Source organism: Callorhinus ursinus, unplaced genomic scaffold (assembly GCF_003265705.2).
Source record: "Callorhinus ursinus isolate GAN/ISIS: 27379988/994484 unplaced genomic scaffold, GSC_fseal_2.0 scaffold12, whole genome shotgun sequence".
NCBI classification, from domain to species: domain Eukaryota; kingdom Metazoa; phylum Chordata; class Mammalia; order Carnivora; family Otariidae; genus Callorhinus; species Callorhinus ursinus.
In genome coordinates this window covers 50544799-50569376 of record NW_027397074.1, presented here as the reverse complement: position 1 = coordinate 50569376, position 24578 = coordinate 50544799, and the positions used below count along the sequence as shown (strand labels likewise).

The 24578-nt window shown below is 40.7% G+C and overlaps 1 protein-coding gene across 3 annotated transcripts in view; it reads left to right on the top strand.

Annotated features, from left to right (window-relative positions):
• AOAH (acyloxyacyl hydrolase) overlaps positions 1–24578 on the top strand; it is a 168364-nt gene that overhangs the window by 91893 nt on the left and 51893 nt on the right. For all 3 annotated transcript variants that reach the window (XM_025873145.2, XM_025873144.2, XM_073899076.1), the window contains one exon: positions 9600–9691. In XM_025873145.2, the coding sequence (XP_025728930.1) occupies positions 9600–9691 (92 nt within the window). The remainder of the gene's footprint in view (positions 1–9599; positions 9692–24578) is intronic.

Here is a 24578-nt window from a genome sequence, read left to right as displayed (position 1 = left end):
GCCGCTTCTGGCAAGTGATAGAGCCGCGGAGCACAAAATCGGAACTTTTAGAAGCTGGCTCCGCTGAGGGACGTCGCTCCAGTGGCTAAGTGGGGGGTGGAACCCTCGTGGGACAGTGTGGTCTCAGGACCCTCGGGGTCACAGAAAGACCAAGGGTGCCTGAGTGCAGCAGAGCTCCCGGGTGTCAGAGCGGGGAAGTCGGCTGCAGAGACGGAGCCGAGGCGCGGGCTCTCAGCTCGAGGTTGCGATAAACTGTGATTCGTGACAGTCGGGCCACTGCTCCTCCAGCAGGGACCCAACAAGCGGCAGATCCGGGGAGACTCCCCTTCCTCCCCCGGGAGGAGCGGCACGGGAGAGCACCACAGGGATCTACTGGGTTTGGAGATGCCACATGGCGTCGGGTGCCAGAGATAGAAACGCTCGGTCACAGGCCGGGTGAGCAGGAGTGCGGCCGGAGACCAGGGAGACGGGAGTGATTGACTGCTTTTCTCTGGGGGTGCACTGAGGAGCGGGGCCTCGAGTTCTCGGCTTCTCCGGGGCAGAGATTGGGAGGCTGCCATTTTCACTCTTGTTCTCCAAAGCTGTACTGAAAGCTTGCAGGGAACAAAAGCTCCCGAGAGCAAACCCGAGCAGATTACTTAGCCCGGACCAGCAAGGGCGGGGCAATTCCGCCTCCTGCAAAGACATTTGGGAACCATGGCAACAGGCCCCTGCCCCAGAAGATCAGCAAGAACAGCCAGCCAAGACCAAGTTTACCGGTCAATGAGAATGGCAGAACTCCAGCGCTAGGGGAATACTGCACATAGAATTCATGGCTTTTTTAACATGATTCTTTAGTCTTTCAAAGTTAATTTTTTTATTTTTAAATTTTTTTTAATTTTTCTTTTTCCCTTTTTCAACCAACATCTGATCAATCCCTTTTTTAAAAAAACATTTTTATTTTTCATTTTTAGAGTCATATTCTATCCCTTCATAGTAGTTACCCTTATTTTTGGCAGGTATATATAAGTTGTTCTCTCTTTAAATTTTGAGATACAGTTTCTTCTAACAGATCAAAATATACCCTAAATCTCTAGTGTATGGCTTTGTTCTAGTCTCCTGCCTGATCACACTCTCTCCCCCCCCTTTTTCTTTCTTTCTTTCTTTTTTTTTTAAATCCTTTCTTTTTTAAAACAACTTCTTATCAATTCCTTTTATAAAATTTTTTATAATTTTCATCTTTACATTCATATTCCATCCTGTCATCCTATCAACCCTTATTTTGTACATATATAAAGTCTTTCTTTCTTTAAAATTTTGGGAGGCACTTTCTCCTAACAGACCAAAATACACCCGAAATCTAGTGTGTGGCACTGATCTATGCACCAGCCTGATCATATTCGATCATATTCTTTTTTTTGTTTTGTTCTGTTTTTGTTTGTTTTTATCTTTTTCTTTTTTCTCTCTCTCTTTCTTTTTTCTTTCTTTCCCTTTCTTTTCTCCTGGTTTCAGGTCTTTTCTGATTTCTGTAGAGTATATTTTCTGGGGACGTTGTTACCCTGTTAGGATTTTGTTCTCTCATTCATCTATTCTTCTCTGGACAAAATGACAAGACGGAAAAGTCACCTCAACAAAAAGAACAAGAGGTAGTACCGTCTGCCAGGGACCTACTCAATATGAACATTAGTATGATGTCGGACCTAGAGTTCAGAATCATGATTTTAAAGATACTAGCTGGGCTTGAAAAAGCATGGAAGTTATTAGAGAAACCCTTTCTGGAGAAATAAAAGAACTAAAATCTAACCAAGTCGAAATCAAAAAGGCTATTAATGAGGTGCAATCAAAAATGGGGGCACTAACTGCTAGGATAAATGAGGCAGAAGAGCGAATCAGCGATATAGAAGACCAAATGATGGAAAATAAAGAAGCTGAGAAAAAGAGAGATTAAACAACTACTGGATCACAAGGGCAGAATTCGAGAGATAAGCGATACCATAAAGACGAAACAACATTGGAAAAATTGGGATCCCAGAAGAAGAAAGAGAGAGAGGGGCAGAAGGTATATTGGAGCAAATTATAACAGAGAACTTCCCTAATGTGTGGAAGGAAAGAGGCATCAAAATCCAGGAGGCACAGAGAACCCCTCTCAAAATCAATAAAAATAGGTCAACACCCGACATCTAATAGTAAGAACATAGTATGAGCAGCTATATGCCAGCAAACTAGATAACCTGGAAGAAATGGATGCATTCCTAGAGATGTATCAACTACCAACTGAACCAGGAAGAAATAGAAAACCTGAACAGACCTATAACCACTAAGGAAATGGAAGCAGTCATCCAAAATCTCCCAACAAACAAAAGCCCAGGGCCAGATGGCTTCCCAGGGGAATTCTACCAAATATTTAAAGAAGAATTAATACCTATTCTCCTGAAACTGTTCCAAAAAATAGAAATGGAAGGAAAACTTCCAAACTCGTTTTATGAGGCCACCATTACCTTGATCCCCAAACCAGACAAAGACCCCATCAAAAAGGAGAATTACAGACCAATATCCTTAATGAACATGGATGCAAAAATTCTCACCAAAATACTAGCCAATAGGATCCAACAGTACATTAAAAGGATTAGTCACCACGACCAAGTGGGGTTTATCCTTGGGCTGCAATGTTGGTTCAACACCCGCAAATCAATCCACGTGATACAATACATTAACAAAAGAAAGAACAAGAATCATATGATCCTCTCAATAGATGCAGAAAAAGCATTTGACAAAGTACAGCATCCTCTTCCGAGTATAGGGATAGAGGGTACATACCTCAATATCGTAAAAACCATCTATGAAAAACCTACAGCGAATATCATTCTCAATGGGGAAAAACTGAGAGCTTTCCCCCCAAGGTCAGGAACACGGCAGGGATGTCCACTATCACCACTGCTATTCAACATAGTATTAGAAGTCCTAGCCGCAGCAATCAGACAACAAAAAGAAATCAAAGGCATCCAAATCGGCAAAGAAGTCAAACTCTCACTTTTGTGGATGATATGATACTTTATGTGGAAAACCCAAAAGACTCCACCCCAAAACTGCTAGAACTCATACAGGAGTTCAGTCAAGTGGCAGGATATAAAATCAATGCACAGAAATCAGTGGCATTCCTATAAACCAACAACAAGACAGAAGAGAGAGAAATTAAGGAGTCGATCCCATTTACAATGGCACCCAAAACCATAAGATACCTAGGAATAAATCTAAGCAAAGAGGCAAAGGATCTGTACTCAAAAACTATAAAATACTCATGAAAGAAATTGAGGAAGACACAAAGAAATGGAAAAACCTTCCGTGCTCATGGATTGGAAGAACAAATATGGTGAAGATGTCAATGCTACCTAGAGCAATCTACACATTCAATGCAATCCCCATCAAAATACCATCCACTTTTTTCAAAGAAATGGAACAAAGAATCCTAAAATTTGTATGGAACCAGAAAAGACCCCAAATAGCCAGAGGAATGTTGAAAAAGAAAAGCAAAGCTGGCGGCATCACCATTCCGGACTTCCAGCTCTATTACAAAGCTGTCATCATCAAGACAGTATGGTACTGGCACAGAAACAGACACACAGATCAATGGAACAGAATAGAGAGCCCAGAAATGGACCCTCAACTCTATGGCCAACTCATCTTTGACAAAGCAGGAAAGAATGTCCAATGAATAAAGACAGTCTCTTCAACAAATGGTGTTGGGAAAATTGGACAGCCACATGCAGAAGAATGAAACTGGACCATTTCCTTACACCACACACAAAAATAGACTCCAAATGGTTGAAAGACCTAGACGTGAGACAGGAGTCCATCAAAATCCTGAAGGGGAACACAGGCAGCAACCTCTTCGACCTCAGCCGCAGCAACTTCTTCCTAGAAACATCACCAAAGGCAAGAGAAACAAGGGCAAAAATGAACTACTGGGACTTCATCAAGATAAAAAGCTTTTGCACAGCAAAAGAAACAGTCCACAAAACCAAAAGACAACCAACAGAACTGGAGAAGATATTTGCAAATGACATATCAGATAAAGGGCTAGTATCCAAAATCTATAAAGAACTTCTCAAACTCAACACCCAAAGAACAAATAATCCAATCAAGAAATGGGCAGAAGACATGAACAGACATTTTTCCAAAGAAGACATCCAAATGGCCAACAGACACATGAAAAAGTGCTCAACATCGCTCGGCATCACGGAAATCCAAATCAAAACCTCAATGAGATACCACCTCACACCAGTCAGAATGGCCAAAATTAACAAGTCAGGAAACCACAGATGTTGGCGGGGATGCGGAGAAAGGGGAACCCTCCTACACTGTTGGTGGGAAGGCAAGCTGGTGCAGCCACTCTGGAAAACAGTATGGAGGTTCCTCAAAAAGTTGAAAATAGAGCTACCGTACAATCCAGCAATTGCACTACTGGGTATTTACCCCAAAGATACAAATGTAGGGACCCGAAGGGGTACGTGCACCCCGATGTTTATAACAGCAATGTCCACAATAGCCAAACTGTGGAAAGAGCCAAGATGTCCATCGACAGATGAATGGCTAAAGAAGGTGTGGTATATATACACAATGGAATATTATGCAACCATCAAAAGGAATGAGATCTTGCCATTTGCAACGACGTGGATGGAACTGGAGGGTGTTATGCTGAGTGAAATAAGCCAATCAGAGAAAGACATGTATCATATGACCTCACTGATATGAGGAATTCTTAATCTCAGGAAACAAACTGGGGGTTGGTGGGGGGGGGGGGGGTTGGGGGGGGTGGGGGGGTTGGGTGATGGACATCGGGGAGGGTATGTGCTATGGCGAGTGCTGTGAATTGTACAAGACTGTTGAATCACAGATCTGTATCTCTGAAACAAATAATGCAATATATGTTAAGAAGGAAAAAAAAGCAGGAGGGGAAGAATGAAGGGGGGAAATCAGAGGGGGAGATGAACCATGAGAGACGATGGACTCTGAAAAACAAACTGAGGGTTCTAGAGGGGAGGGGGTGGGGGGATGGGTTAGCCTGGTGATGGGTATTAAAGAGAGCACATTCTGTGTGGAGCACTGGGTGTTATGCACAAACAATGAATCATGGAACACTACATCCAAAACTAATGATGTACTGTATGGTGATTAACATAACAATAAAAAATTTAAAGGAAAAAAATAAAACAAAAAAAAAATGTTTGCAGAAGGGAGAGAGAAAGGCAGGATAGAGATGAATCCCTGCCTCACACAGATGTTTGGTGAAGTTAAACAGCGTGTATAAATTTCCCATCCCAGCGCCTGGCACATAAGGGGAATTCATTATTCATTCCCTTCACTACTCTGGCCTACAGTGCAAAAGTTATCTGGGAAACATAGCACATGCAAGCATCATGAGCGGATATACATTCACTTACAGGACTAAATCACATACCAAAGCCTAAAGGAATGGGACCAGAGCAAGAAAGTTAATGTGAGGGTCAAGGAGGGCCCTTAAAGTTTCATGACTTGGTATTCCTATAAGGAAAGGCACTAAGGTAGTAGTGGCAATAGGAGGAGGAGAGGTGGGGGTGATGAGATTGTGAGACAAGCAGAAGGTGGAAAGTCCTATAGTGAGCCTTGGGGATGGAAAGGCAGAAAGCAGGAGGACAGCCTCATCTACGCCACCTGCAGGACAGATGAAGTAGTGGCAGACCAACGGCGCTGGCAGACTCTACCGGTCCCCAAACTAAACAGATGGCCGTCCTCTGGTTCCCAGGCCTTGGGATTCTTGCTCCATTATCAAAAGACCAACCTAAGAGCCGTTTTCTTCTTTGAGTAAAACAACAAAACCTGTCTGCTTTGAGAGTTTAGTTCCTGGGAAATAAATTTTAAAATACTCATTTAACTGAGGATAATATTTTTCATGTCTTTTTCCAAAGGAAGTTAGCTGCAGATTCTTCCAAGTGACTTTCTATTATTTGAAAATAAACAACTTAGATCTAACCCAGTTAACAATGTTGGAAAAGGGAATGTACTGTGCAAGTTGTCCATAACATTGCTGGATAGGGAGGGCTGAAATGGAAACAGTGAAATAAAAGCATCAAGAATATTCCCTTTATCGCTGGAAGATTGGCACAAGATGAATGTGTGATTGATACCATTACTCTCTTTCTCTCACTGAAGATGGTTATAAGAAGCCCAAATATAAGTTGAAGTTAGGGCTTAAAATATACTCAAATCTAAAGCATTATGTTTACTGAATATGCGTTAAAAATGAGAACCAATGGGCTTTCTCAACACACACACACACACACACACACACACACACACAGAATAATGTTAAAATATTACACAAAAATAGTATATTCATGCCAATTATGACAAAAATATTTTATATCATTGATAAAATCAGAAGAAAATCTGAAGCAATGCTGTAGTTGACTTAGTGCTCATTGAGTTTCTGGTGCTCTTTACAAATTGGGGAAATTTTTCTTGGTAAATATTAAGTCTTTCCACATATGTACATTTAAGGGACATTTAAGATGAGTTTCCTGAGAACATAAATGCTCAAGAGGAATAAGCAGGAGTTGGTGAGGGAAATCTTAATTTGCATCTTCCCTGCCTTAAATGCCTGAACTATCTTGGGTATAATGTTGCATGAATAAAGCTTTTAGTGTTTAATGTGATATGACTTAAACATTCTCTTTTTGCTAGGGTCTATAAAACCTTTGCTATTAATGGCCATTACTTCTCATTTTTATCTACCAAATTTACTAAGGAAGAAAAAGTATGTAAAGGCTTCTATTTGTCTGCTCAAATCTTCTCTATTATCTGGTAATAAACTTTAGTTCTCTTAAACCTGGGACAATCCACTTGGCAAGGGACTCTAGGTGGTCCTTCCAAGCATGATCCTTTACATAGTGTAGGGCTTCTACTTGTCAACCTGCTCTCCTTGCTGTCCTTAGATCCTCCCAACATTCCTGTTGAAGTAGATAGAGTAATATTCGACAGCCATCAGAGATCTCAAAACTGACACTTTGGTAAATGTGCTCCATCTTCTCTGCTTTTGCACAGCTAGGGAGAGTGAAACTTCACCATAACGCCGTAAGTGAAGTCTAAAGCACTTACCCGGGGAAACACAGATTTGTAGTATTTCAGGGTTAATCGAGTGACCGGGAGAAACCTATGCAACCTAACTTCCTGGGCCTTCCAGAGCTCCAACTGCGGGATACAGACCCACCCTGGTCCCCGCTGTGATTCAGCATCAGCTACCATCTGCTCCAGCTTAAATCCTGGAGGGGATGATTCCAGGACTGATTGGGGCTTTTTTGAGAGCAGCACGAAGTCCCAGAGTCTCCCAGGTTATTTGAGATCCATTTCTTCAGATGGATCCAGAGACTGAATTGAGAGACCCCACTTCCCAAGACGAGGTTGCTGGCCATTTCCTCGCCTGTCCTACCCCTCCCTCCACATCTGTTCTTCCCCAGCTGGGAAGATAAACACTTTATCAGCCACCTCTGACTGAGAATGGTGCTGGATGGGATATGGAAACCACTTCCCATGTGTCATATCCAGATTGTGGAGTTTCACTGTATTGGTAGAGCCAGACACAGAAGTCAGAGCTCCTGGATTTCTAAAGTAAAGCTTTTTCCGACTCTGCCGGCACCCCCTCTGTTATGGCTCCAGGCTGCAGAGAGCATCAGACATGCCTCCCTGTGCCGGCAGGGTTCCTGTCTAATTCCCTGGGAAAGGCAGAGCTGACGGCCCAGAATCAGAAGGCTAGTTCCCTGCCAGTTCCCCAAATCTGGGGTGGTTATTATGCGGATGACTGAGAAAAAGGACAGAGCGTGGTATCCGGGAGTGTTGTATCCTTCTTTTAACTTCCAACGTGTCCTACAGGCTGCTAGCTTACTTAACACAGCGCATGAGTTCTGTCTACCTCTCACAAGCCACTTGCTTATTCACTCTCTCCGTTTAACACGTCTTAGGATTTTCATCCATTCTGTTTGTTTTTCTTGTCTTCACTGGAAGAATTGAATATTCTCAAATCCTACACCAAACACACTTTGAAAGCAGAAAGACCTAGAGAAAAAATAAGATAAAACAAAACAAAACAAAAAAACAACCAGAGAAAACGTTTAATTTATGGTGGCAGCAGAAGCAGAAACCAAAACAGAGAGTATCTGACTCACAATAATGGCGGAGTTTTGAGCAGAAAGTGGTGGATGCCTCCTGCTAAGGGGGTGACAAAGTGCCAGTCACTGGGACTGCATGGTGCTTTAAGATTCATCAGGAGCCTCCTTTCCATGACCTTGTCTCTGCTCCTTTGATGGAGATAAATCATAATTTATACATTAGTATTATATAATTAATACATAATTATGATAATTATTAGTGATAATACACCATTGTTGTTGCTAGTTAACATAGTCAATCCCAAGAAGCCATCCTTCCCAGTCACCTCTCTTCCACTGCCAGCCTCCCTTGTGCTGGAAATCACACTTGGGACAAGAATAAGGATGGGGCGCTCACCCACTTCCCCCACATCCACTCCCAGCCCCTGGCAACCACCTTTCTACTTTCTGTTTCTGTGAGTTTGACAGCTCTAAATACCTTACATACGTGGAATCATATAGTATTTATCTTTTTTGTGAAACTGGCTTACTTCACTTAGCATAATGCCCGTAAGTTTCACCCACGTTGTAGCATGGGTCAGAATCTCCTTCTTCTTAAACACTGAATAGTATTCCATTGTATGTATACACCACAATTTGTGTATTGAACCTCAAATTTAACTGGGCATCCTCTATTTTTATCTGCTAAGTTTGGCAACCCTATTCTGAACACATCAGTCTAGATAAGCTTTTTCTAGAAATTAGACCAGAGTAGAGGTTGATTCCAGAAGGTATTTATAGAAGGAAAAATAAGGGGACATAGCTGACATTTTTCTGCTGTGATTTTGCATAAACCATAGAAATGAGGTTCAAAAGAATCCTGGTTTTGTCAACACTCTGTGTCAGGAGTTCTTGAACTGGAGTCTGTGCTAGAGATGCAGGGGGTCTGTGAACCCCTTGAAATCATAGGCCACGTAGAGTATATGTGCATCTTTGGGAGTAAAGGAGCCCTAATTAGATTCTCAGAGGTGCCTGAGACTCCTAAGGAGGTCAGGAGACACTGTCTTATTGACTGAGGGCATAGCTTTGAACTCAGGGAAGGCATTTTTGCTGGGGGCTTGGTTATTATTACCCTTTAGACAGTTGATTTCCTGAATATCTAAACTAAAATATGGAGAAAATCCCAGCACATTTAAAAAAGTGGAAAGTTTACCCATCTACTGAAGCATCCCTTTCAAATGAGGGATGAGTATAAGCTGCCATGCATTTCACATCTTTCACAGAAGCTGAATGGAAGCCAGTTCATGAATGATGCTGATCTTTGTGATGTTTCTGATGATAGAGAGGCATATGCTTCATATATGTCAAAGTCCCTTAAAGAGAGAGATTAAGAAAAAGAGAGTGAGAAAAACAGAGAACAATGCCTAGGCAATGAATAATCTTACTACCTGTAAAAAACAGATGACCGTTTTTATAATCACCACTTTATTTTTTCTTTAGAAATCCTTCATCAATTTACCAATAGCTCTTACCAATGAGCTCGACTGGCCCCAACTCTCTGGTGCTACTGGGTTTCTGGACTCCATTAGTGGGTATGTATGTTTGAGTATCTTTAAACATTTCAGTGTATCTATGTAAGGAAAGAACAAGAGATGGGGCTTGCTTCCAAGATGTTGAAATGGGAATTATTAGGAATTGCTTGTCAAACATGAGTAACATACAAGAAATCCATCACTGACATAGAGTCCACTATGCAGTGGGATGTAATGCAAATTGTATTTTATCAGTGCTAGCAAGGAGGGAGTATTTGGCTCTAGAGTTGACCTCTAACGGAAAATGCATAAACCCATCACCGAATTTTTCTCATTCAAGGGATAAGGATGCTTATTGATTATTTACTCTCAGAAATTAATATTTATAAAGGTAATGGCTAAAATTAACAGGCAAGTTGCAAGGTCCTGGAATCACCCTGGCTTTAATGCCCTGGATTTGAAGGTAGAGACAATATATGACAAATCTGAGTGACACACAAACCCAGTTTGCTGTGTGTGATTGGGTGTTGACTCAGAGCGTGGGAACAAGCATTCATAGGTTAGCACCCCATTTTTTTAATTTAATAGGGGACATTGTGTATCATGAACAATTTATTTGATTATTATCTTATTATCTTCACTCATTCATCTAAAAATACCTATTAAATAATTACTACTTCATCAGGTACAGATGCTATAGATGTTTCAAAGGTAAATAGGGCTTGACCTGTCTCTACAGCCAATTACAGTCGAGTAGGGCAGATAAGACAATGTACAAATAATGATAATAGAAGAGAGATGTGCCAAAAGACAAGTCTCAACACAGAGCTACAGATTCACTGAAGAAATAATTCATAGAATTAATCAACAGCCACTTCTTTTGGGGGTGTTAGGCAAGGGCCAAACCCTAAAGGATTTACAAGATTAGGGTAATGAAAAAGGTAGAGAGGAAACTAGGAAAGGTAACCAACCTTAAGGAAAGGGTACTCATAATTATGTAGGAATCACCTGTGAATGTGGGGAAAGCAGAGGAGATGTACTTTCAAGTTTAGGTATAGGTTTTCAAGTTTAATCGTGTGAAAAATTAGGTTAGTATAATAATACTAAGAGGATCAGTGATAGGGAGAGTAAGAAGTAACCTTCGTGCGGTATTTGCTACATACCAATCATGGTCCTGAGTGTTAAGTAGAGATTTTTCTCATTTCATCTCTTTGTGAGGGTGGTGGCATTAACTTCTGCATTTCACAGTTAAGGAATCTAAGGGTTAAGTAGACAGGTTAAGAAACTTGACCAGAGTCCCATGTTAATAAGAAGTGGTACGATCTGTCATCATGGAACCTGGTGTCACGTTGTCCCAGAGAGTGATTTGGTGAGCAAGGGTCCTCCTAAACCCCAGCTCCCAACCTTTATGTGCTGTTTTCATTCCACCTATGGGAACGTGGCCCTCTGGAGTCTTTGTCACTTTGAGAGCATGGCTATGGGCTGGAGAAATGACTAAAAACTAGAGGAGCCCACCATGGGGAGATGTGCTGTGTATCACCTCAAAGGTCGATCGGGGGCCCCTTGCTAGGGTGCCCATGCTCCCAGCGGTCTGGGGCCGCCTATATGCCAGCCTCAGTCTCTCTCTCCCCAGCTGCACCTGCTATTGTCTTTGTCACCTGGAACACATCCAAAGATGGCCAGTCTAGAGTGGCTTCCTGGAAAAAAGACTCTTGTTGATATCCCCACTGCCAACATTGGAATGGAGGAAATAATATTTAAGTGGCCTCCACAATCCAGCCATGTAAAAAATAGCTGGAAGTTTCTCTAAATTAAGGCTTTTAGGACAATAACAAGAGGAATTCATTATGAGTGAGAAGTGGACATAGTTTATTATACTTTCAATGGAAGCTTAACTTTAAGTTGAACCCTGTAAAATTCAGCCACTTTTTGATCTAAAGCCTCACAAAGTTGCCATTGAGGAAATACCAGTCTAATGTTTAAAATTAATTGCGAAGTAGCTTAAATCTTCCCTGGAGTCATGCAAAGAATGAAAGACGCCACTCAGCAGGCCCAGCTGAAGTGAAAACTCGTTTCCGCGTTTCTTTCCACTTATAGCTCACATTCACCAACAGGTGCCCCACATTTCCTGCATCTAATTTTCCCCAAAACTCTACTCCAAAATAGCTCCTGCTCCCAAGCACACTGTTCCGTTGTTTTAGGGTTGTTGTGGTTTTTTGTTTTTTGGGGGTTTTTTTTGGTGGGGTAGGAGGGGGGGTGGCAAGGGGAGCCAGTGTCCTTCTTCCCTTCCTCGTCTCCTCTGTCCTCACTCCAGGAGTTTGCTCCCTTCTCAATGTGAAAGCCCACTGGCCCTCCAGTCCCATAGCCATGTCCACCGCCATCCCATCAGAGTCCAGCAGGCAGCCAGCCAGATCTTTCTTAGGAGAAAGGCAGTGGGGAGAAAGAGAAAGGAAAGTTGCCAGTTTTCAGACACTCAGGGGTTATAATCCTTATAAGGTTGTGCAGAGACGTTCTGACACCATCTCACAAAGGAAGTGACTGTCTAGGTGTGTTTTATGTGAACATCACCCCCATCCTGAGCTAGTCTGTGCTGACTTTGCACCTTCTTGTGTGAGACTCTGTGTTGCCATTTATAAAAACTCAGTCTGCTTGGGCAGCCCCCTCCGTGTTAACTCTGAGTACGGTCCTTATCTGTTGTTTCTAAGGAGGTGCGCACCCCCACTGGTATGCTGTAGCGTCACCTACCCTGCTGGAGCTTTTCTCTCTCTGTGTTTGTGACCCCAGGTTATCTAGTTGTCTCTTTTTGCCACCTGTTTCTGTATGCTATGCCTGTGTTCTCTGCCACCCAGCTGGAATGGGAAAAAATATATTCAGTTCCTTTTGATAGAAAAGGAAATTCTCTGTCTAGAATCTTGAGTTGCCGCGGATTCCCCCATTAGGCAGACACAGCAGCATGATACCCGTTGTGTGTCACCATTCAGGATGTGTGTCCCCCGCCACCCCCCACCCCCGCCCCTGCCCCCAGCAGGAGGTCCTGTTAAACTATCTCTATAATCTCATGCAAATTATACCTGCAGGTAATCTATGCTGGGCCAATCTCCTTCTTAAAAGAATGAAGATTTGTAAAGTGTGTAAAAAATGTTAAAGATTAGAGTATGATGAAGATCCTCTTCTGGTTGAATTGGGCAAGTGAAAAAACTATTGACCCAGAAGCAGCATTTGTGAGCCATGTAGGCAGCTTCCACAGGCATTTTGAGCAAATGTCCTTTTGAGCCCAAGTGCTTATCAGCACAGGATAGAGTGTATTGATTTCTCTGTTCACCTGGATCTCTGGAAAGTGCTTCCTATTATCTGTGATCGGCCTCATGCTTTGTGTATTAACAATGTTCTTTGGAAAATGTACCTTTGAAAGCAAAAGAATGCAGTTTGGGAGAGAAAATGGTTGCTTTCCTTTTCTTTTTCCAATATACCCTTCACCCCTCAAAATTTAGTATCTTTTTTATAAGATAAATGTAACTAATTGAAATTATATGCATGCGTTAAAAGACAAACACAACCCCTTACTTTTATAAATCTTTACATTCTGGGGTCCCTGGGTGGCTCAGTTGGTTAAGCATCTGACTCTTGGTTTCAGCTCAGGTCATGATCTCAGGGTCATGATATTGAGCCCTGCATTGGCTCCCTGCTGAGCGTGGAGCCTGCTTAAGATTCTCTCTCTCCCTCTCCCTCTGCCCCTCCCCCACTGCTAGTACATGTTCTCTCTCAAAAAAAAAACAAAAACAAAAAAACCCTACAAATCTTTATATCCTTCAGTTCAGTCTACATTAACAAAAATCTGTTCTCTTGACTCTCAGGGTCCGGAAAATTCAAAAAGCAATATCCTTTAAAACCATGTGGGTTTTTGTTGTTGTTGTTGTTGTTTTGTGTGTGTGTTTTGTTTTGTTTTTTGGTTTTTTTTTGTCTTCCCAGTATGATTTAGAAAGCAATTAAGTGATTCAAAGGCAAAAACTAAAAACAAAAAAAACCCACCTTGTGAGGCTGGTAGTTTGGAGGCTGGGAACCCAACAGTAACTAACATTGGGAAGGAGAACTATAACTGTGAGTGAGAAGAAAAAAGGTATTTTTCTAAAGATTAAAAAGAGTACTTCATGTTCAGATCACCTTCAAAAGCAATCAATGTAAGAGAAAAATCCGATTTAAGGTAAAGAACCCAAGGCCCCGTAACACATGTGGAAATATGGGAAACAATACCAAAACTCAGGAAGGAAGGACTTCTCATTTACAAGCAATACTTAAAATTCCAGAGCCCTGTGAGTCAGTGTGATGAAGTAGGAGGAAGACTGTATTTACAGGTACAAGGTTCTGGTTCTGTATGGCCCTCAGTGGAATAGAGAGCATCCCTGGACCTCATTTATATGTTGAAGTTGAGTTGTACCTAGCCATCTCTGAAGTTCTCCCCAGTGTTCAAGTTTAGTGGCTACAGGGCAATGTGCTATTAAAGTCCACAACCTACCTCGTGATGCTGCTTGGTTTAGAAGCACTGGAGGAAGCTGGTAGGAAAATATGCTCCTGCATCTCCCCACCGAATATGTTTTTCTCCACCCCTTAACTAGCTGTGCCTTCAGACAAGAAAGACCTGGCTAATTTAATGGGTCAGAGCCTGAGACATTTAGGAACGATGTTTCTCTAGGGCCAGCATAGCTGTGCCATAAAGTCTGAACCCTTGCATAGTAAGCCCCGCACTGTGTGATACTGGGTGCTGGACCATCTATTCATTAAAGTGGCACTCCATGATTGTCCTTTATGGGTACTGTTTCCTCCAAGCAAACCTCAGAAAGGGAAACAAACCCTTAACAAAATAAACCTCAGAAACAAAACCTCAGAAAGGGAAACCAGGGCGCCTGGGTGGCTCAGTTGGTTAAGCAACTGCCTTCGGCTCAGGTCATGATCCTGGAGTCCCGGGATCGAGTCCCGCATCGGGCTCCCTGCTCTGCGGGGAGTCTGCTTCTCCCTCTGACCCTCTTCCCTCTCGTGCTCTCTATCTCTCATTCTCTCTCTCTCAAATAAATAATAAAATAAAATAAAATCTTTAAAAAAAAAAAAAGAAAGGGAAACCAAACCCTTAACAAAAATAACCACTTGAACCCAACTGCATATAACCTGAGCATTTATGGTTGTCCAATCCCCTTCTGAAAGTGGGGCCAGGGATGGTCCAGTCAGTAGAGTTCTGCAGGCTGGGGCTAAATGGTAGAGAAGTCCCTCAACGCTGGAGGGCAGAGGCGACTGAGAGGAAAAACAGGGTAGCAATCAGAGCTTTAAAAAAAGAAGATGAAGTTAGCCGTAAAAAAATCATGAAAGCCAAAAGAGCCAAGAGTAATTACCAAAGTTATATCAGGCTGGAAGGTAAGAGTGAGATCAGGGGGCCAACATAAGTGGATGCAAACTACATGGAATTTTCTAGAGTAAATGTGGCTCCCTCTGCCTCTGGCTTAGACTTGCTATTTGGGGCCAGAAACATAGCACATGCTTAGAAAGAATAGACATAGCTACTGTGCAAAGTGGCACAGTAATGCTATTCAAGGACATTTAAACACACATCTTTGATGAGAGGTGTCCTAGAATCTGAGTGTTAAAGGTTATCTGTTCTCTCCAACCCAATAGACATTATATGAGAGAACAATTTTGAAAAGCAGCGTATAATTCCAAACCAAGTCACTTGGGGTGTTAAAAACAGAAAATTGGAGAGAAGGGATTTGCAGCTAAGATTTGCTAACCTAATTTCATGTTTTAAAAAAGACATGTAAGTACTAAACACTAATGGGCTTAATAACCTTATTAAATCCATTATTGAAAAATTACATGTGATGTAAGTGCCAATGATTAGCCGTCTTATAATTATACTTGGCAAAACAAATAATTAGCCTGAGAGTTGGTCATTTGAAGTTAGCTGAGGCTGATTGTAGTGGAGTATAGTCTACATCAGTGCTTTTCCAAGTGTGGTCCGTGGACTGCTGGAAGGTGGGTCTCTCAGACCTTTTCAGGGGATCTACAAGGTAAAAACCATTTTCACAACAGAATTAAAACAGCATTTGTCTTTCGTGCTGTGCAGCCATTTATACTGATGCGCAAGAGCAGCGGTGAAGGTGCTGACATCTGAGCATGAATCAAAGCGGTGGCACCAAACTACATTAGTAGTAACTGTGGTCTTCACCTCTACACGGTCCTGGTTTTAAAAAAGAGGGGGACATCTTCCCCTGAAAAGTTCATCCATGAATCAGAAATATTATTAATTTTATTAAAGTATATACATGATTTTTTAATACTTTCATCTGATGAAATGGGAGATATACATAAAGCACCTTTGCTGCTTAACAAAACATGATTGTCTTAAGGAAAACACTTGTATAAAGGAGTTGAGAGCTATAGTCCACTCCAATCGGTTTTTCATGGAATGCCAGTTTTACTGAAAAGAACTAGAAAATAAATTATAGGTATTCAGATTGGATATGTGGCAGATATTGTATCTGAAATGAGGGAACTTCAAGGAAAACAACTGACAGTATTGATTGTTAATCATAAAATTTGAGCTTTCGGAGAAAAGTTTGAATTTTTGAAAACTTGCAATTTCTCTTATGAACTTGACATCTTCCTAATACTCAAAACCTTTCTAATAGATATATAGTGCAAGCAACAAGTATGATTTTTCAATATTATATCATAAAATGTATCAACATTTAGAATATCCGCATAACTCAGTGAGCCAATATTTTCTAAATGACCAGTATATGATATGTAAAACCATGCATGGGTAAAAGATCCACTCAAAGCACAAGATACACCAATGCATTTTAATGTAATGTGGTGCAAAAAAAAGTTCATTGATTTATTTTCAGATTCTACATTGCAACTAATCAATCTTTAAGAAAATACCACGTCTCAAGTTTTGGTATAGAATCAAAGAAAGCTATCCATACTTATCTAAAAAAGATATTAAAATGTGACTCCCTTTTTCAGCTACATGTATGTTTAAGATGAGATTTTCTTCATATAATTCCATCAAAACAACATATCAGAACAAATTTAATGCAGAAGCAGAGATGAGAACAGAGCTGTCTTCTATTAAAGTCAGACACTAAGGAGATTTGCAAAATTGTAAAATGATGCCATTTTTCTCACTAATTGGAGGAAGGGTTGGAAAATACATATTTTTCAGAAAAAAAATGTTACTTATGTTAACATGTAATGGGTTTATTATTTTAAATGAGTTAACAATTAAATATGCTTTCAAATTTTTAAGTTTTAATTTCTAACACATAAATACTGACAGCCATAATCACATAAAGAAAGCTCTCTGGGTTCCTCAGTAATTTGAAGAGTATAAAGTGGTTCTGAGAGCAACAAATTGAGAACTTCTCTGCCAGGGAATGAGTATGAAAGAGAAATGTGACCGTGGATGGAGGCTGGGGGATGCCAACATGCAGAGGTTTGGGAAGAGAAGATAAAGGAATAGTTCTCGAAGTGGAGAGAAAACTAGAAGGGTTCAGTATCCTACAGACCAAGAAAGTGTTTCCAAAGGACAAGTGCCTTTCAGCCAAATGCTGCCAGAGGCAGAAGAGGATGGGGATGGAGAAAGAGCACTGGGTATGCAGGGTGGTGAGCAGGGGCGACTGGCCAGAAGTGTCTCCTTGGACAGAGATGGGAACCTGACTGCCGAGAGTACTTTCCAGGAGGTGATGAAGGAAGTGAGCATCAACAACTCATTTAACACGTTTCACTATTAAAGGGAACAGAGAAAGGGGGTGATAGCTGGTGGGGAACAAAAGATCAGGGAGACATCTTTTTTAGATGAGAACTCCTACAGCATAATTTTAGTGAGAGGAAGATCCAACAAAGAGAGAAAGGTGGATGAGGGAAGGAACCAGGTCCTGGAGGAGGCAAGAAGGGCTGCAGTGCCGGGCAGGGAGGCCCTGCCCCTTGGGCAGGAAGGACCATCTGTGGATGCTATGGCTCCTAGCCAAGGACTCTTCCTGCATACACTGGCAAATCTCTCCACCTGCAACAACTTCTCCCCTGACTCTACTCATTTCTAAATTTTCACTTTTTAATTTAACTACTCAAATCATGAGTACATTTTCATCTTACAAAAAATACTGAGGTATGTAAAGTAAAAAGTCAAAGCTTTCCCCCAATTTCACCCCCTTTCCCAAGAGAAAGCCCTGTTATCAATTTAGTGTGATTTTGTTCAGATCCCTTCCGTGTGATTACATGTGTAAATCTGTATATAAAGAAATAAATGTTTCATTGGGATTTCCCCCGTAAGTAACATTATACTGTGCATGACATATGGAAAATTAATGCTTTGCTTTAACAATAGTTATTGAAGCACTTTCTATTCTTGTGCAATTCTGCATGGTATTTCATAGTATGGTCATTTTGTTCTCCTACAGATGGACAGTCAATTCCAAATCCTCATTACACCCAATAATGCCATAATGAACATTCTCCAGTTCTCTTTATGAAACCCCGTGAGGATATCTTTAGGAAGAAATGGCTAACTCCAAATGTATACATTCTTAATTTTTCATCATCCCTCCAAAAAGGCTATCCCAATTTACATCCCCACAAATAGTATATGAGAACACTTGTTTCCCCACATCCTTGCCAATACTGAATATTGCCCACTTTCTTCATTTTTTCCAATCTAACAGTGTTTTATTGTTGTTCTAATATGTAGTCTCCTGGTCACTAATGAGTTTGAGCATCTTTTCAGGAGCATTTACAAATTCGCCTTTGTCTTATCTAGTTACCCTATGTTCATGCTTTTACACTTACCATTTAGGAGTCAGTTCCTTTAGACAGCCTCCTCATGCCAACTCCCCGTCTAACTGGATGATTCTCTCCTGTACTCCTATTATGCTTCTTCAGTACCAATGTCACCTCACTTGTCATAACTGTTTCTTTATTGTTTTTCCTCTCCACCCAGCCCCATACCAGACTCTGAGCATCTTGAGTACAGGAATTGGCTTGACTTTGTTCCATAGCCCTAGCCCCTGACACATTATGTGGCACCATATAGAAGGTACTCAGTAGAAGAATTACTGAATAAGTTCATAATGATTATCATCTTACATTTGTAGATTGCTTTCCAATCTACAAGCCTCCTTCCCTTGCATTTTCTCAGATTGCCTAAATCAAATCAGATTTGCAGGAATTAACATTTCGGAAAAAATGCTAGGGATAAGGGAGGAGGAATATAAACAGCATGAATCGAATCACCAGCTGCATGATGTGATGCATGTAAAAATAAATCGTAACTTAAGCCATTGGACTACTAAGCGTGTTCTGTAATAAATATTCTACAAGAGATTAGCACAATTCATTAAAATGTAAAAATAACCACATGATCAACAAGTTGGAGGTAGTGAATTTCAAGTAAAATATCAATTCAGTAGCCAGGTAGAAGGAATAAAACAAATGAGAGATCTGCTACAAGTGAATTTGGTCAGTTATAGATGAGTCAAGCCTCGATGTAAAATTTTGTCCAGAATGATAAAATTGTGCAGTCTAGATTGATCAAAGCAAAGGAAAAACCTCCAAATTTCTCTAACAGGATTCCTATAACCAACTGAACCTGAGATTTTAGGCCGTCTCCATGCTCACATACAGATAGAAATAATTCATCAATATTCTCCAAACACTGTTCTGTGAAAGACTAGTTCCACAAGCTGTCACACACATTTTTCAAAAGATTCCTAGGTCAACTAAGTTTTGGAAATGCCGGTTTGAATAAGGAGAAACACTTTTATTCAGTATAAGATTAATAAGAGCCTTTAATAAGGCAAAAAAAAAAAAACACCTTGTTATATCTCCAAGGTTTAATATGGAACAGTTCCTAAATTCATTTACTTATTTGACCACAGAACTATGTAGAATCTCTCTCTCCCTTTCTCTCTCTCTCCCTCCCTCTCTCTCTCTTCTTTTCTGTGTGTATGTGTGTATATTTTATGAGAAAGATACATCTCAAGAACCTGGTGTTTCACAGCATCCTTTGAGAAATGCTGTTTAGATTATTAAAACAATATTTTGTGCATCACAAGCGATCTTTTTACCTTTGTAAGTGTCCACACCTTATATCTCTCAGTTTTATCATAGTTTAATGTTTATGCTGATGCAGTGGCCTAGAATCAAATCTGAGGTCAAAAAAAAAAAAAAAAGGCAGGAGGGAAACAGTTATTACTGCCCCAAGCTCTGAGAAGGACAGAGGGAGGAATCTTAGTGGGAGGTTAACTTAACAGGTAAGAAGCCTTATCTGAGTACAGTAGCTCATGAATTATTGAACACAAGGCCCATGAAGTCTATTTCCCTGTATTATTTGCTGCTCCAAATTTAAAATCTATCATGCTGTCTGACTAATCTTTTCATGTCTGAACTCCTAGGACCTCCTCTAGAGCCATCCTCACCCCTACACACACCCCTGCATAATTAGCCCATTGCCAGTCTCTCTGAATACACAGTGAGTCGAATTCTGCATGTTTAGTTCTCTCTGAGGCTGAAATCTTCGTTGTTCTGTGATGTGGTGAATTAGAGGTTGCACAGGGATCTGGTATCAAAGGACTAGAAGGAATTCTAAAAGTTCTTTAATCCATCTCCATGGCCCCATGCTGGTCTGACTTCCACCTACATCAGAAAGAAAACTCCCCACACTTTTCTTAAATATTCCTAGCAGTAGCAGTCCCTGGATAAAGCCGTTCCAGTCTCTAAATTATTCAATTTTTATCCTAATTCACTCTCCTGCCCTAACCCTTCACATCAGATGTTACCATTTTTCTCTCCCTGACCCTGCTGCTAGTCTTCCATGCCCTGGTCTTTTTTTGTGTGTCTCATTCCCTATGATGCAACTTAATTAGGGTGTCAGAATGTATACCCAAACTAGCAGTGCTCTGCAGAGAATCAGAAATCAGTTCAGAAACTTCACCAGGCCCTGATACACCACTCTTGCTTGCATGATATCATACTCGGTCTACCCCCAAAACCTCTGACGTGCTAAGTCTATTGGGAAACTGTTCTGAAGCCTCTCTCTGAGAAGGTTCTGCTTTGAGTCAACATAGGAGGGGCTGATTTTTTTTTTCAGTTCTAAATCGACCCCTTTAATTTGTATCATACTTGAAGCTCATTCTTGGTTTTATTCTTTTTGTTTGTTTGTTTGTTTGTTTTCCATTTCTTCATCATAAAATGGCATGGGGGTGGTGGGTCATTAGAAGGTGCTCAGAGAAAGTGTTTTTTGTCTGCTACCTGAACCCACAGCGGGGAAAGCAATCAGTACACGTTCTGTAGGAGATTTCCCTATTTTGAATTTTGGTGTTAGGAATCAAAAGCTGACAGTGTGTCCTCACATGAAATGCCCTGCAGTAGACAGAGCTGGTCAAAGTGGGACTTTAACGTGGCATGCTTCGAAGCCAGCCCTGTAGGTTGAGGACACCAGCATCTTAGGCACTGGGGAGAGTGGAAAGAAGAAAACCTTCAAGTACTTCAAGTACTCCTCCTTTGCATCCCTCAAACTAAACTACTACGTCTTCTACCAGCCCATTGGACTTGGCTTGAATGTACAACAGAGGGAAAAGGGAGAAACAAAAGGTCACACTGAGAAGCCTGTGTCCAAGTGGGGTTAGGGAGCGAGAGGAGTGGGGATTCGAAACCAGAGAGGTCATCACGGTTAGCCTCACTAGGCGCAGTCTCCGTGCTTTCTCCCATGAATTCAAACCTAACCGACTTTGTATGCAGATGACTTTCCATCAGGCATTCTTCTCAATTTCTTAGCATCTCAAAAATATTGTACTATGGGCTTCTCAAAATATTATATTGATTTTTCTGTCTTCTCTGGATTCTTGAGCACTCCATGAGAAATTCAATCCCTAGAATTTATAAGACAGATTATGTATTCGAGGTGGGATGAAAGAAAACATTATCTTTGATTATGTGAAATGTTTTCTAGTGCCTAGTACAAAACCTTAATCTCAAAATTCCACATACTATTTCTGGTCAGAAATATTAATGCAACTATTCACCGGCTGGCAAAGATTTTGTATTCTTGTACAGAAATCTGCAACTAACTATCTATAATATAAATATCTACACTATTCGCTCTTCATGATCAGGTCATGAGCAAAACAGTATTTTGGTACATAAATTCCATTTTTAGAATTATCAAAAATACATTTATGACTAAATATTGGTAACAAGTACTTTCCCAAAGGAAAATAGCCCCTCTTTATTGACCGTGAAATTATTTTAGCTTTGAACTCAGATCTAATGTCCATTTCCCATCTGCTTTTTCAAAATATAATAAAATAGTCAAGGCAGAGGGCAGAAATGATGCAGAGTGTATTTGTTTCAGGCTTCTGGGTAAGATAACAGATGGAACAAAGCATTTGCTTCTCTCCCTTGAGAAACCCCACTAAAATGACAGTAAATGAACTGGTCTCCAAGGACAAAGAGAACAGGAAGAGCCACCAGCCACAAAATGTCGGAAGCCAGAAAGCAGGACAGGAGATAACCAACCTAGTTGACTCAGAAAGCTGCATCCTGAGCCAGTAGGAGGGAATGTCAAGAAGCAACCCAGTTTACACTGTATCCCCCGAAAGACTTGGGGATCGACTACATATGGTAGCTCTAGAAATGGAGGTGAGGGTAAAAACTAGTGTCAGTTGACAGATTGCTGAAAAAGCAGTTAGATCCTTAGACTGTTTCCCAACTTTACACAGCTGGGCAGCTGCCTCCCCTTACTCTGGTATTAAGACTAGAGGTTTATTATTCTCTGGAGATGCTAAAATCAAAGGCTTCTGGACTGAGGGACACTAAACATAAGTGAGGAGAGGAGTACCCACTAAAACACATGCATGCTGAATGCAGACAACCAGCTCCAGAGTGCTGAAGACCAGAAGAGCCTTCCCAGGGGAATCTTCACATCCCAGGGAGGAAAGCTCCAGACACAGACAGCAGGGTTTCCCTGAGAAAGTCCCCACCAGCCCAGGCTAAGGTGAGGACCATAGTCAACAAGCTACACCCAGGGGTCCATTTTCCAATCAGCTTTTAAGTTTTCAACCCATTTCCACTTTAAAATACAAGCCAACAAACATTCCAGTATCATCAGACATCTGAGGGAAATCTTGAATGTGAAAGACAACACAAAAAGAGAAAAAGGAACTTCAAGAAAACAAACTATTGTTCTGTTTTCTAAGGAAGAAAATGTTTTTCTTAGACTCTAATTGATACCCTATTTATAAAAAATAACTAGAATTAATATCGTCAAAAAGATAAGAGGTTTCATTCATGTAATTAGGTTATGCTAAAACTAAAAATATATTCAAAGAACAAAAAGGGTCACTTGGAAATTATGCATCAGATAACTTTCATAAAGGGATTGAAAGATAAATTTGAGGATATCCTCCAGAAAATAGAGCAAAAGACAAAGATATGGAAAATAGGGCAGAAAAACTAGGAAGATCAAAAGACCAGAGCCCAACTGACCCAATATACAAATAATAGGGGTTCTAAGAAAAAAAAAAAAGGAAGAAATCATCAATGAAATAATTCAAGAACATCTCTGAGAACTGACAGACATGAATTTCCAGGTTGAAAAGGTCCATCAATGACTAACACTGTGAATGAAAATAGAGCCACACCAAGCCTGTCATCCCATTTCAGAACTCTTGGAACAGATGCCACCATGGGCTTTCAAAGGATCGAGGCACAGAATAGCTTCAGACAACAGCACTAGGAGGCTAGGAGCCAATGAACTGATTCCTTCAAACTTCTGAGGGAAAATGATTTTAACCTAGAATTCTATAACCATCTGTTCTGGTTATCTATTGTTGTGTAACAAAGTACTCCAAACTTTAGTGGCTTAAAACAACAACCATTTTCTTTATATCTCACAGTTTAGCATATCAGGAATTCAGGAAAAGTTTGGCTGGCCAATTCTTCCTCTCCATGTGACATTGACCATGGTATTCACCTAGTGGCTGGATTAGAGGGACCACATGGCTTCACTCATATAACTGGTGCCTAGGAAAAGGCAGTTAGAAGACTCAGTTTAGCTGGGTCCCTCTTTCTTTCCAGAGAGGGCCTTTTTTTTTTTTTTAATAGACTTTAATTTTTTAGCAATTTTAGGTTTACAGAAAAACTGAGCAGAAAATACAGCATTCCTATATACTCTCTCATCTCTTCAATTTCCCCTATTACTGACATCTTGCATTAGTGTGGTACATTTGTTTTAAATGAAGAGCCAATATTTACATATTATTCTTAACTAAAGTCCATAGTTTACCTAAGGGTTTATTCTTTATGTAGAACCTTCCATGGGTTTTGACAAATGCATAATGGCATGTATCCACCATTACCCTTTCATATAGATGAGTTTCATTGACCCCCCCGCCAAAAAAAGCCTGTGCTCCACTTATTATTCCATGGTTTTGCCTTTTCCAGAGTGTCATGTAGTTGGAATCATACAGAATATAGCCTTTTCATATTGGCTTTTTTCACTCAGCGATATGCATTCAAGGTTTCTCTCTATGTCTTTTCATGATTTGATAGCTCTCTTCTTTTTACTGCTGAATAATAGTCCATTGTATGAATATACCACAGTTTTGTTTACCCATTCACCTATTGAAGGACATTATGGCTACTTCCATTGTAGGGTCTTTTTACATGGTATCTCCAACTGGATAGTCAGGCTTCTTACATAATGGATCAGGGCTTCAATAGACCAAAGTTGCCAAGTATCTTAAAAACCAGGCCATAACTGGCACAGAATCGCTTCTACTATACCCTATTGGTCAAAAAGTCACATAACAGCCAAAATTTAAGGGTAGGAGTGTCAAAGATAATGAGGTCATCTCTAATCTACCACACCAGCTGATGAGAGACAAACCCTGATGGTCCTGGAGGC